The sequence below is a fragment of the Rutilus rutilus genome, assembly GCF_951802725.1.
Source record: "Rutilus rutilus genome assembly, chromosome: 1".
In the NCBI taxonomy this organism is placed as follows: domain Eukaryota; kingdom Metazoa; phylum Chordata; class Actinopteri; order Cypriniformes; family Leuciscidae; genus Rutilus; species Rutilus rutilus.
This window is the reverse complement of record NC_140209.1, coordinates 41,680,301-41,694,942: the sequence shown is the minus strand read 5'-3', so window position 1 is coordinate 41,694,942 and position 14,642 is coordinate 41,680,301. Positions and strand designations below refer to the sequence as shown.

Genomic DNA, 14,642 nt, shown 5'->3' with positions numbered 1-14,642 from the left:
ATTATGTCTCTCCCTGTTGAAAATGAAAGCTTAGATCAGCATGAATTTCCAGGTTGCAAGTCCAGGCTGCACTGTAAAATCTTTATGCATAATTGAAAAAATTAAGTTATGTGAACTTGACAATTGCATCAAACTTATGAATTTTGTCCCTATAATAAATTCTAGTCATTAATTTATATTGAATCAATCTAAGATTTTCATTGGTTGTGACTTTATATGTTAGATTTAAGCACTCCTTCCATTTTGTTTTGGCATTGAAGTCCTTTATATCTCTGTCCCAGCCTTCATATATTTTACTTAGTAGATTACAATTGATTACGACATTATTGAGATAATCATACATAACACTTATACTTTTTTTCTTTTTCTTACTTTGTTCCAAAAGGGTCTTTATCTTTTCCGGACCATCATTCACTATATCACAGTTCTCTTTGACCCAGTTTTTTAACTGCATATATTTAAATATCTCTGAATCTTTTAATTTAAATGTATCTTTCAGTGTATCAAATGAGGATATATTACTTGAACTAATAATATCTGCTAATGTTTCAATACCTCCATTCATCCAAGTTTTCCACATTAATTTAGTACCTTGAATTTTAACAGACGGATTATTCCAAATTTTAATATGTGTTGGAGTACTGATCTCCATCCCTAGAATCTGCTTGGGTTTTTTCCACATATTTAATGTACTGTTGACAACAAAGTTATCAGTCTTTACTTTTTTCTTGGAGAACAAGAAGGATAATAAACTATTTGGTTGTAGTTGATGATTTTCGATAACCGGCCATGGGTCTTCATTAGTATTATTAATAATACGATCAATATAAAACATCTGGGCTGCTATCTGATACAGTTCCATATTAGGGAGGTTTAACCCTCCTTCCCGTTTAGAGCAAAACAAAAGATTTCTTTTTATTCTTGGGGTTTTTCCAGCCCAAATAAAAGATGTAATTATGGAATTTATTTCCTTGAAAAAGGTTTTTGGTGGTGTCAGCGGGATACACTGAAACAAATAAATAAACTTAGAAAGCCACATCATCTTTACCAGATGTATTCTACCAATTAAATTCAACTTGAGATCACTGTAATTATTGAGATTATGTTTTAGATTATTTTTCAGTGTTAAAAAATTACTCTTATACAATTGTTTTTTGTTTGCACTGATATAACAACCCAAATATTTCATTTTACAGCTTTGTACTTTAAATTGTTTAAATACTTCTGGGTTTATTTGTTTTTGGCCAAAAGTCAAAATTTCAGGTTTGCCACTGTTCATTTTATAATCTGAAATTTTTGAGAATTGACTCATTATATTGATTACACTCGGGATTGAAATGTCCACATCACTTAGATACAACAACAAATCGTCAGCAAATAAGCTTAATTTATATTCGTTTTTGCCTATAGTGATACCAGTTATGTTATCTGTCTGATTTTCTCAGCCAAGGGTTCAATGGCCATCGCGAACAACCATTATCTCCAGCGTGTTGTGTTGTTTTGGTTTTGGCACAACTGGTGAAGCAGCATGTACTTACTGGCAAAGATTGAACAAGGAAGTCTTACTATTTAATCCAGTAAAGATGCCTGGTTGGGACCAGCATCCAAAACATTATTAGCTGTCTACAAATGCCTCCAAATTATGTGGAAATAAAGAGGAACACATTTAGATTTGGACAGTTTAATATCTTTCATCAACATGAAATAAACAGAAATTGTGAAACAGTCTAAAAGAGAATAAAAAATGCAAATAATAAGGCTACTGGTGCTTATGAGCCAGATCATCATGAATGAACAAGGCAAAAGATATTTTGTATAAGGAGTGGATAGTTATAAATGACATAAAACAAATCAAACTTTATTCCCAGACATCAATGTTAACAGTTTATTGATTCTATGAACTGTAAACGCTAACTTGGTATCATGAAATTGTGACTGAATTGTGTATATTAACAGATTTCAATCACTCACTAGGGGGAAATACTGCATCGGCTGGGGAATCAATAAAATGTTATCAATTTATCATGAGTAATAAAGGTTTACAATTAGAAGACTAAATTATATTACACAAATATATTATTTCATTATTTACTCTACACAATTTAAACAAATATGTTTACAGAATTAACACTTCTTTGTGAACTAGTGTACAAAAAATGTTTCTTAATATGTTGTAGATTTAGATTATAACTTAAAGTCCTGAGAAATCAATTATCATTATCATCATCATTATGAAAGACCAAAGTACACTTTAAAATAGGAGAGGCTTTTCATGTCCACACAAACTCCTCTCTGCTGGAAACATCAGTCAGCATGTTAGGGATTTTCCAAAACTTCAACATAGCATAAAAGCATTTCAACAGCCAATCGTTTCACTGTTTCACTTGATAAAATGCGAATGCAAGATGCCTTATATGTCTAATAATTGTTTTACTGACATTCTGTATTCTTATGGCCAGTTAAGCGGTGGACTCCACATAGTTGCCAGGAAAATAACCCTTTACTCCATTCAGAACCCCCTCACACCAGCCATCCTCGGTCCTGCTGGTGAGGTAGATGATGTCCCCCTCCTGAAAGACCAGGTCACCTGGGTTGCCTGTGTCGTAGCTATATAGTGCCACCACTTGGTAGGAAAAAGAGTTACGATGGAAAATCAGTCCCTGTAGGTATCTTACATTCTGAATGTCATGACCAGTGGTGGACGAAATACTCAAATCAGGTGTTGAGGAAAACTGTAATAAAATAAAATAATACTCCAGTAAAATTATTAAATGTAAAAAGTACTGATTAATGAATTAATTTTTATTTGTTTTGCAATTTTATATACTCAAAATACGTGTGTGTGTGGGGGGGTACGAGACACACAGACAGAGCTTAAATAGTTTACAGCTCAGTCTGACATCATTATGATTTATTATGAATTGTGAAGTGGCCAACACTAGTCAACAGGAAAGGTTATGCAGACACTCAATATGTATTGATCTGCACATCAGAAAACAGGCGTCACGTTAACATTTTTAGAAAAAAGCTATGCTAACATGCCAGTTTTCTATCATTTGAAACTGCTATGGAAGCGGGAAATGCATGGGCTGTTATTTTAACGTTCTATTTAGTTTTCACCTAAAATCTTCCCTGTTCAGACACAGTGATACACAAATGTGGACATGTGCACATTCAAGCATTTCAAACAATGGGCTTAAACAGCCCGCCCTTTTACTAGCAGATTTAGTTCACAAACAACTGACAGCTGTGATCTAAATCTGATTTTCATTTACAATAATAAATCCTAAAATTTTGAATTTAAAACGTACTTTTCGAGCCATCAGTCGCGTGCGCACGCACGCACGCCCAGAGGATCTCCCGTTCTCGGCACATTTTGAGTCTGATTTGTGAATTCATCCGATTGTTGACTCAAGAACTGATGCAATTGGATCAATCCAATTCATTGTACAGTGTGATTTGCGAACAGATTTTACAGGTTAATTTAAAAGAATCAGTTCACGAAATCACGAATGATTTTTTCAGTTCAAAATAACGAGGAATGACATGTTTCGATAAAACGTAGTGGAGTAAAAAGTATGACATTATGCTTTGGAATGTAGTAAAGTAAAAGTAAATGTTTCTTAAAGTCCCCCTGTAATCAATAATTCGTTAGCCTCATAGCATAATTGCCTAAGTCATATTTCAATGTTTTTGGAAAACAAGACAAGTTTTGCAGCAGTGGTAGGACAGTAAAGTTAGGCAGATATCACAATTTGCCCAAAAAATTACTTAGGCAATTATGCTATGAGGCTAACGAACTGAATCCCTTAAAACTCTTCTTTGATCACCAAAATGACACATTTCAAAGTTTTTTCCTTGTGAAAAAATTCCTCATGCCTTAAAACAGCTGGAATGTAACTCTACACCCTTGCCTCATTTATCCTATAAATATGCAAATTAGCCCCGCCCCCACTCACTCACACCAACTCAGAGATCCACTCGTTGACGATCACAAGTTGATGTGATTGGTTACGAGATAGTTTGTGAAACACCAACGATTTCAAACCGTGTTTTTGGGACTGTCTTTGGTTCACTGTAGTTTTAAAGCAAAAATACTCAGCAATGGTGTAGACTTATGAATTTGCACATAGTTTGTCTCAAAGCATATTAAAAACACCACATAGACATATAAACAACATTAAATACTGGATTTTCACCACAGGGAGACTTTAAAATAAAAAATACTGAGATAAAGCACAGATTCTTGAAAATTTTTATTAAGCTACTGTCCACCACTGGTCAGTACAAAATTATCTCGGAAACCTAAAATGTCAATACAGTCATTGTAAACACCTAATTACGAAATACCAAAGTCTTGCTATTACGATACTGATTAACAATGCAAATTCTTTAGCTCTCTAAAAAAAATTAGTTTGACTCAATTTAGTCAACATTAAGCCTACCTTTCTCCAAATAGTCGACTGGTGCAGATATGTCGTAATCAATAGGGGGAGGTAACGGGGGCATATCCTCATAGTTGTCAAAACCATCTACTGGTGGTGATGGGGGCGGTGCTGGAATCTCAAGGTCTAAATGTGCATCGACACACAATGTTAACACATATAGACAACACTAGAGCAAATGCACCTTTGTCGTCACAAGCAAAGTGTTTGAGTTCTGCGCTACAAGCCACATCAAACAAAATTGTGAAAACAATAATTGTTTTCCGCTTCAAATACATGGAAGACCACACAGGCAATCAATCATGATAAAAATAATAAAAATGCATTATCCCTGCGGGTGTCCATATGTTTGAAAAGAACAATTATGTTTGCAATTCCATTTGTTTACAGTACAAATTACACACTTCACATATAAAGGAATAGTTCACCAAAGATAAAAACAAAAATCCATCATATGGCTTCAGATAACTCAGAATATAGTGCACCAGTGTTATTAATAGCTATTTTATTATTAATACTTTGAATTATCTTACATTTCAGTTTTCATTTTAAGTTTTAGTAACTTTGTGATTTGTAATTTAAAAAAAAAGTATTTATATTAGATTTTTTTATTTCAGTACTTCAACTTAAAATAAATGCAAGTTTTTCATGTAATATTTATATTTTATTTTAACAACACTATAGTGCATAAATTGCATGGATTACTTCTATCATGCCTTTTTGTCCTTTTTGGAGCTAAAAATTATACAGGCTTGGATTAACATAGTGAGTAAATGATGACAGAATGTTCATTTTTTGGCTGAACTATCCCTTTAAAATCATTTGAGTTTTCAAAAGAGAGATCTAACTTCGTTGAGGATGTAGATCGAGTGTGGATCCTGTTGCATGCCAGAAAGGCGTGATACGAGGTCAAATTATATGCTGGCTTGGCTCGATGAAGAGCAGATTGAGGGAAGTGGCAAATATTAAGGAAGAGAAGAGCATCAGACAGCAATGCGCCACACTTACCCAGGTGCTCTAGGCGAGCAGGGATCCTGCACAACGGGCTGAACGAAGCAGGCGGAGCCAGAGGAGGCGGGTATGGAGGGGGTGGGGGTATCATGACTGACAGGTGTTCATAAAGAGAAGTGCGATGAAATGTTTAACTAATATGAACAGATTACAGATGTTTTCAAGGGCCAGATAATAAGAGTGATTAGATTTGAACTAAAAGAGTCTTTGAAATGTCGAATGTTTTTGGTATGTCGTATCAACATTTTTGGCCTCAAAACTACCAATGAACTGTAATGAATCAGGTTTTAGGAATGAGCGGGGCCTTACGTGATTGAGCAGAGGGCAGAAAAAGCGAGCGTGTGTACAGCGAGCGAGCGCTGGGGCCCATGCGGACCCTCAGAGAGAGAGAGCGAGAGCTAGGAGGATGGCGTCGCACTCGTGACCGGCGAGAACGCGGAGCTGAGTGAGAAGAGAGAGACAAGTGTGAAAATAAGAGCGTAGAGAATAAAAGCTCACAGAAACAAATAACAGCAACACCAAGATTAAGAGCAAAGGCTGGCTGTAACAGAAAGCAAACATGTGATCATTCAAAGCATTTTGAAGCGAGACACAAAGCATCATACAAAACAAAATACCACGTTTGAACAAACATACGCTTTGATTTGGACATTTTTGTACCTTCAAAGTTCTCTTCATCATGCAGAGGCGGTGGGGTTGGAAGGTCAAGGCCATCAGGGGCTGGTGGAGGAGGCATGTCACTGGGAGCTTCTGGTAGAGGAAATCCATTCTCCTCGGCCACTAGACAAAACATTTTTTTATTCGATTCTATTATACTATTTTTTAACTATTGTCATTTGATTATTTTCTTCTGGCTCCACTGCAGCAGCATCCATATATGCCTACTGACCGGATTGTATTTTTACTACACACATGCATACATATAGAACATGCTTTCTTTGTATTTATTTTTGTGTGTATAATGTATCATTTTTTTATTTGTTTTATTTAATAATATGTAGGTTAGTCTAGTACATCACAGGTTTTTAAGTGTAAGTTCTTACACTCGCAGCTCAAGTCCTAACCAGTCTGTCTACACTGAACATGACACAAACTCAACCAGCAGATCATATTTAATGTTTAATGCACAGTTACACTACCCTTCAAAAGTTTGGGGTCAGTAAGATTTTTTGAAAAGAAACTAATAATTTTTTTCAGCAAGGACACATTCAATTGAGTTATTTAGGTTACAAAATATTTCTATTTCAAATAAATGCTGTTCTTTTGAACTTTATTTCTATTCATCAAAGTATCCTGAAAATTTTAATTTTTGTTTCCAGAAAAATATCAAGCAGCACAACTGTTTTCAACATTGATTTGAATAATAAACGTATCTTGAGCAGCAAATCAAGATATTAGAATGATTTCTGAAGTATCATGTGACACTGAAGACTGGAGTAATTAAGCTGAACATTCAGCTTTGTCATCACAGGAATAAATTACATTTGAAAATAAATTCAAATAGAAAACAGTTATTTGAAATTGTAATAATATTTCACAATATTACTGTTTATACCGAATTGTGTTCAAATAAATGGAGCCTTGGTGAGAATAAGAATCTTCCCATTAGTTCCCATTAGCATGAACTGACATTGACTAACAATGAGTAACTTATTACAGTATAAAATAACAGTTTGTTGTTAGTTCATGTTAACTCATGTCTGTTAAACAATATTAACAGATACAACTTTTGATTTTAATAATGTATCAGTAAATGTTGAAATTAACATTAACTAAGATTAATAAATGCTTTAGAAGTATTTTTCATTGTTAGTACATTTTAACTAATGTAGTTAACTAGTACCGTCAACAAAAGGAACCTTATTGTAAACCAAAAAAATCCTACCGACCTGAAACTTTTGACTGGTATTGTATGTGGAGCGGCTGGTTAGGACAACAAATGTATTCCTCCTTGCTTTATCATGTCACATCTAGATGGCATATGGCGTAACCTCCTGAAACCTTTGAATGTCCTGCCATGTTGATTGATCTGTCAGTCAGCACAAACTAACCTGTTTCAAGAGGTGGAGCTGGTGGAGGAGGTGGTGGTATGGTTATCAGGCTGCTGGGATCAGATGTATTGACTGAAGCAGGCATGGGTGGAGGTGGGGGGATGTCGGTACAGTCAAGGGGAGGAGGTGGAGGTGGATCAGTCTTCTGCCCGTGATCCTTTTCACCCTCTGCCTCCATCAGTGGGGGTGGAGGGGGTGGTCCTTCATCCAGCAGCGTGCAGATGATGTCACCATCAGGGCTGGTGGGCCAGCTGGGCACTACAGGGGGCGGCACGGCTTTCCCAAAGCTCGAACTGCGGTGATGGGAGAAATCCAGTTATGAAAACTGATACAGATGTGACGTTAGGATTATAATCAGGAATGATAAACACTATATGAGCTCTTACGCAATAGACTTGTCATTAAGTGAGGTGAGGGATGCTCCATGAGACAGAGTGGGAGCCACAGGACACTGGACAGGCTCTGGAGGACGGCTGCCTCGACTTGATGATCATGCACACACAGAAACACATACTGAGCTGTAAAATAGTTAATATTAGACATGTACTTCTGTATTTTATGCAGAAAGCCTCTAAAAAGACACGTGCATGTCTCATGTACTCGTGCTGAGAAACTAATGCTACCACAATGCAAGCCTTGTTGCTTTCAGGCAGTGCAAAGAGGGGAAGTGGGTAGAACAAAACTAAAATCACTTCCTGGAGAAAGGCCCTCTAACTGAGAAAGAAGAGGAACAAAGGCCTGAGAATGAGGGGTTAGTATGAGTATATCTGATTTCATCCGAATTTTCTTTTTTATGAACAACAGAGAAATTTTCGTGGAGAATCTAAACCAGAATAAAAGGAGATGTGATGAATAGCCTGATAGTTTGTATTAGGGTGGCTGCGGTCATGTGGGCATGTCAGGAGATCAAGCAGAGAATGAATAAATGTAAACGGCATTCTCACACAGGATGCATACTGGTGATCAAAAACTGGTAGACACTGCATAACAGAATGAAAATTCCTCGAGAAATGTTTTTTAAATTAAACAGCATCACTCATGGCACAAGATGCTAAAAAAAATAGCCTGACACTTTATAATGGTCACAGAATCCCTTAAAGCACATTCTGTAATTCTTGTTATTAAGAATGGTTTTCATAAATTTAAATAAAGATGAAATAAAATACAAATCTTGGATGAAAAACTTAAAAAAATGAAAATGAGAAATGTTTTACCTGGCAACTAACTGAATTAAAATAAGCTGAAGTACTAAAATGACTAAAACTGAAATAAAAATAAATTAAAGTTAAATAGAATTTTTTTTTTTAAATCCTATAAAATTACAAATCCACATAACACACTTGCACTTAAACTGCAATTAAAATGAAAACTGAAAATATTCAAATAAAAGCAAATTCAAAATCGAAATAAATTCTATAACACTTGCCCTGTGTGAACAGGCCCTAACATGTCAAACAGATGTACCTCAGCGTGCTGCCGCTCCGTGTCATCGTAGCTGTTTTTAACTGTGGCTGGCCAGAATCCTGAAAACAACAAATATGATGATTAGCAATTTGTAGATTGAACTTAATTATAATATCAAAACAAAAACAATCTACCAGACCACCCTGACTCCTTTCTATTAGCATTATCTGTTTCCCTTAATATTCCAATAGGAGACTTTAGGGAAACCAGTGTGAAAACATTTCATATTTCTGTAACTCTTTTTGATGATGCTAGTAGCACAGAACTCACACACTTCAGCTTTACAGGTGAAATATGAGGTAAATAAATATAATTATATTTGAAGAGTTCAGATGCAAAAGCCTTCAAGTGCCATCTGATATTTTCTTCTAGAATGAGTATATTAAAGTTCAGTAATTTCACTTAAATGGCAATGAAAAATACCAATTAATTGTGTAAGTAAGTGAAATTACTGAACTTAAATACACAAGCTTGATATAAATGATCATTTTAGAAGAAAATTTCAGATGGAACTTAAGAGGCTTTTGCATCTGAACTCATTTATTTATACTAAATTAGGGTCAGCAAGATTTTATTTTTTATTTTTTATAAGTCTCTTCTGGTCACCAAGGCTTAATTTATTTGATCAGTAATATTGTGAATTAATTTCAAATCACTGTTTTCTAATTTTGAAACGTATTTGATTCCAGTGATGTCAAAGCTGAATGTTCAGTATTATTACTCCAGTCTTCATAGTCACATGATCCTTCAGAAATCATAATAATATGATGATTTGCTGCTCAAGAAACATTTCTTTTATTATCAATGTTGAAAACAGTTGTGCTGCTTAATATTTCTTGTGGAAACCATGATACACCATAATTTAATGCACCCTTGCTGAAAAACAACAACAACGTACTGATCCCAAACTTAGTGCTTATAATAAATGTATGATTAAAACAATAACATCTCAAATGAAAAACTACCTTCTGCAAGTATAAAAATATGTGTTTGTGCTTATGAGTATATGCACAGTGTAAGACTTGGTGTGTGTATGCTAACTTGATACACTTTCTAAATATGGATGTGCTTCACCAGTCTTCTGTGGCAAGTGGATTCCTGTGAAAGTCCGCTAAATGCTATACAGACCTAGCAGGGTATCAATGAGCTAGCTTAGCATGAGTAGCACCAAGTAAAGACTGTAGCTGCTTTTCCCACGCTGCTTAGTGGCTGGTAGCCAAATGTGTGTTTGTTTTTGAGGGAAAGAGGAGTGTAAAGGAGGTAGGAAAAGAGAGTAATCTGAATGTGCCTTTGCTCTGAGTTTGTGTGTACTGTTAATTTGTCAGACTAACTGCTTTATAACAGGATGTGGTCAAGTGTGTGACACGAAGAGAAACTCTATTTTTTTTACCATTTTTATTTTTATTTCGAACTGTTATGAAGGGAAGAAATGAAAAGTTCCATGCTGAAACAGCTAAATGTTTTATCTTAAAGATTCTTGACACCATTAATCATTGTAACACTTGGTAAATGTAATCCTGGCTTATGTTGTTCCATGTGTCACACTATTTATACTTTACCCTAGGTTAGAAAATAATACTGAATAGACAAGTGTTTCACACTGTACAATTGTAAACCCTGGGTTAACATTGTTATTTGCACAGCACGCAACATGTATTTTTCGTTCCACTTAATATATTTCCTTTTACATTACATTACATCACTGAAACTGTTCAAGGCACATGGATATTTAGGCACTAAGGCAGATTCTGGTTGGTTGTCTTGATAATTAACTTACTGTAACACACTGTATACCTCTGGCACCACAATATGGGGGGTTAACCATGCTCATGAGATTGTGTGTGTGCTCACCTTCACGCCATGGCCAACAGAGTCCAAGCTGGAGAAAGAGATGGGTGTGCGGGAGTACTTGAGCTTGGCTTCTTTATTTTTTGCAGGGGGGACAATCTTATGACTGCGTGAAACCCTCTTGGCAACTGTGAAAGCGCCAATCTCTCTGCGGGCCACCTTCTCCCTGTGCATGTCCACTGTCTGTATACAAGCAGAGAGATTGGGAAAAGTGACACCTGGTATTCTCCTCTAAAACAACGTTTTGGTAGAAATCTTCACAATCGACATGCTACAATATCACTCATTAAACCGCAGCCTGGAAATCTTGATTCTGATTGGTTATCGCTGCATTCTGCAGTGTCGCTGATACACTTAATGATTAATATTAAACATGAAAAACATTTTTTAAAACACTATGTAACCCATTTATTTTTTATTAATTTATTAACTAATATTACATTTTATATTTTGGTAACACTTTATTTTACAGTGTCCTTTTTAGATAATGTTACATGTAGTTGCTATAATAATACCAGTAATAATTACAAACCCTAATCCAACCGTAAGTACATGTTGTTAATTAATATTACTCAGAACCTAAATATATAAATACACTGTAACAATGACACCTTAAAATAAAGTGTGACTAATTTTATTAATCATGAATTAGTTCACAAAGCAATTAGCTATTAATGTTACATCTGCCCATTCTACGGGCATTATTATCTAAACCACTAAAATGCTTAAAAATTGTTTTTTTCATTGAAATAAAGCTGAAATAAACATTAAATATAGATAATAGATGAAAAATCTAAAGAAAAATGTGTAATGTTGCCTTGGTAGCTAACTGAAATAACATAAGTTGAACTGAAGTGCTAAAATTACTTAAAAAGAAATAAAATAAAAAACGAATAAAAATTACAAAAGATCATAACAAAATTACTCAAATAAAAATTTGGAAATGGAAATTATAAAAGCTTATTCAAAATAGTAATAAATATTAAAATAGTACACAAACAATACTAATATAACACTGTCAACAGGACTATATTAAAAATATAACCGTAAGCATAATCTAATGGTATTTACATCAAACACAGCCTAAATCTTATTGCTGTTTAGGCTGTTCCAACGCACTCAATCCCCTCAGTAAAGGTTTAGTCTGTGATGTAGGAGGAACTGGAAGTCTCGCTAAGACATTAGATTCTTCCTGAAACATGCCAATCTGGCTTTCCTCTGTGGGCACTCAGATAGGGTGAGAAGGATCAGTATTACTCCAGGCCTGCTTGTTACAGCTCTTCTTGGGCACAGGGCAGACAATAGAGAACATCAATCAGCGTTCAAACTTTGCTTCTGAGCGAGAGAACAGTGGCCCTTTCATTCCAAGTCTGGGATCTGGCTCACCCCCTCTCAGCCCTGCCTCAGGTGACCTGGTTAGGCAGGCTGGGCACGGAGCGCACTGGAATGCTGCTGTGCCGCAGTGAGAGGAGCCAAGGGAACCGAGGGGCAAGGGGGGCCCTGGTGGCATGGAGTATTATCACCCGGGTGACAGGGGGCCCCAAACAGTGACTACCTACACTGAGCTCTGGGACATTTCTACAACAGCCCTCAGCACTTTACAGTAGGAAATCCTCCTTCACCAAGAGACCAAGAGCGGTTTTGCAATCAAGCACGTTATTACCATGTTTGCCAAGCAGTAATAACAGAGAAACCCACAGATTCATGTTCAGTTCAAATGTATGACAAAACTCAAGGCTATAACAATCATAATTGTAAACAAAAACATTTATTTAACTTTTTTATTTTTATTTTTCATTTTATGGACTATGATGGAATAGATTCAAATGACAATATTTATGAATGACAATAAGTATTCTGTGGATGCGATAAACATTTATGAGTTGATGTACAGAGGTAATTGTTTTGACATATTGACGTTTAGAGAAATATTGGGAAACAAATAGGTATTGATGTTTTGCTAAACTTGTATTGAACTGATCATTATCATAGTTTAGAGACCAAACCTTGTACCCCTATATAATTACTAAGGGAAGTAAGGAACCAGCACATGCACAACTTCCTTCTTTTTTTTTTAAGAAATGAAAATCGACATTGTGGAGCCGACAAAGTTCATAGAGTCAGCATGATAGGACTTAACTGCTTTACACTGATAATAATGTCTGTATCGTGATCATATGATCAAAATAACAAACATGTTCTGAAGTATATCTCAAAATATTTGACTGTATATTCCAGTCTCCCTAAAAGAAAGAGAGGAAGGGGCCGGTACCTGTCCGATCTGGTTGACGGAGGACTCTATCTTGCGGAGCTGCAGGGTCTGTGCATCCAGAAGCTTGAGCACATTGCTGGCCAGAGAGCTGATCTGATAGGCCACACTAGCCAAAGACTGAGCAGTGAAGGCCTTGGTCTCCTCCAGAGCTTTGCTGGTGTCATTTCCAGACTGCAGAGGTAGAAACATCCGTTAAACAGACATGACACGCTTCAAACAGGTTCATTTTACTTGACATCAAGCTGTCATTGTGTTGCATGCAATACATGATCTCATTTTACATCCTGTTGCAAAAAAAAAAAAAAAAAAAAAACGGAACAAATTGTTTTGTATACAAGTGCGTTTGTAGCAAATTCAGTTAGGCTACTTTCATTTTCTGTTCTTCTTTCCACTGACTTCTATTGTGTTTATAATGTGCCAATTATAGAAATTAGACTTTAAGGATTAACCTACAACTCACACAAACCTTTTTGCATTTTCAGATTTTTAGACATTAGTTTACTAAGCAATTTCCGTCTCTGAGACCGCTGACAGGTGATCACAAGTTTTACTCTTTGTGGGGAGTCAGATTTGGTCTCTACTGCAAGGAAGAAGACTTGCTTCATCTTCTCACTTGTATGTGTTCCTTCCTGCCTGAACATTTATATTGAGCAACCTTTTAAATACGAGTATAAGCAGGTAAAAGTAAAAGTTCCACAGTTTTAGCCTGCTTCAATCTGTTATCAGTTGTACAAAGTGGGAAAGTCAGTATAGCCTACTGAGGGACTCCAAACACTCAGTAAAATAAAGACTATACAGTTTGATCAGGCAGAGCAATTGTGAAAGGGCGCAAGATATTGTCACGCGTTTTTAAAGTTGAATTTCTATTAACTTGAACGCCACGTTTTAAGAACACATTGTCATGCGCGAGACGCTGCAAAAGACGCGAGCGAGACGCGAGCGCAACGCTCTCTGCAAGCGCGTTTTACTCAGAAAAACCCTTACATTTATAATGACGTCACTTAAGTATGCTATTAAAATGTTTAATTACATTAATTCAATTAAGTTGTTGTTTTGTAAATGACACGTCTCGTCATTTTTATCAGTCTCAGACTGAGTATGTATGTGTTTCGTTAAGCTGCTCGAGCGCGTGTCAGCATCTTACCTGCAGGTAGTTGCTCTCGCAATACTTCGCTACTTCGTGTAAATTGTTGTAGTTGTCTAAAAGTGCTTTGCGAGCAGAGGGGGCATCCTCAAGTATTTTTGTAACGTCTTCGCCGTAGTTTTGATCCTTCATTGCGCGGTGGAATGATAGACCGTTGAAGAACAACTCCGGAAACCTCCGTGAGACAGCAGACTAGGCTACTGATATCTGTCAGTCAGACCCCATCCGCCACTGCCTTCCTCTGTCATCAGTTCTCCTTTGATGCTGCAAGCACATATCTGCTCGTGGGGTGTGCAAGCATGTGGAAACGAGGAGCTTTGAATGCCGTTTTATATTTAAACCCCATTTGCATTTAAAACAGCAAGCAATAATTTAGCAGCTAAAGTGACTAGTCCAAGAAACATAAT

General features: G+C 36.1%; 1 protein-coding gene across 1 annotated transcript; it reads right to left on the bottom strand.

Moving 5' to 3' along the window:
- Positions 1–1,665: 1,665 nt before the first annotated feature.
- Positions 1,666–14,490, bottom strand: abi3a (ABI family, member 3a). Its single transcript, XM_084424650.1, has 9 exons — positions 14,236–14,490; positions 13,092–13,262; positions 10,823–11,002; positions 8,972–9,030; positions 7,894–7,989; positions 7,508–7,800; positions 6,117–6,236; positions 4,446–4,571; positions 1,666–2,623 (listed from the first exon to the last, which is right to left on the bottom strand). The coding sequence occupies exons 1-9, from the start codon at positions 14,365–14,367 to the stop codon at positions 2,460–2,462; spliced, it is 1,341 nt and encodes a 446-aa protein (XP_084280776.1). The 5' UTR covers positions 14,368–14,490; the 3' UTR covers positions 1,666–2,459.
- Positions 14,491–14,642: the final 152 nt, after the last annotated feature.

Excerpts from the sequence above, each read along its gene's own strand:
- abi3a (XM_084424650.1), bottom strand. The coding sequence starts at position 14,367 with ATGAAGGATCAAAACTACGGCGAAGACGTTACAAAAATACTTGAGGAT. Across the intron at positions 11,003-13,091 it reads CCGTCAACCAGATCGGACAG|ACAGTGGACATGCACAGGGA; the intron begins GTACCGGCCCCT and ends GCTTGTATACAG. Across the intron at positions 7,801-7,893 it reads CTTAATGACAAGTCTATTGC|TTCGAGCTTTGGGAAAGCCG; the intron begins GTAAGAGCTCAT and ends CCATCACCGCAG.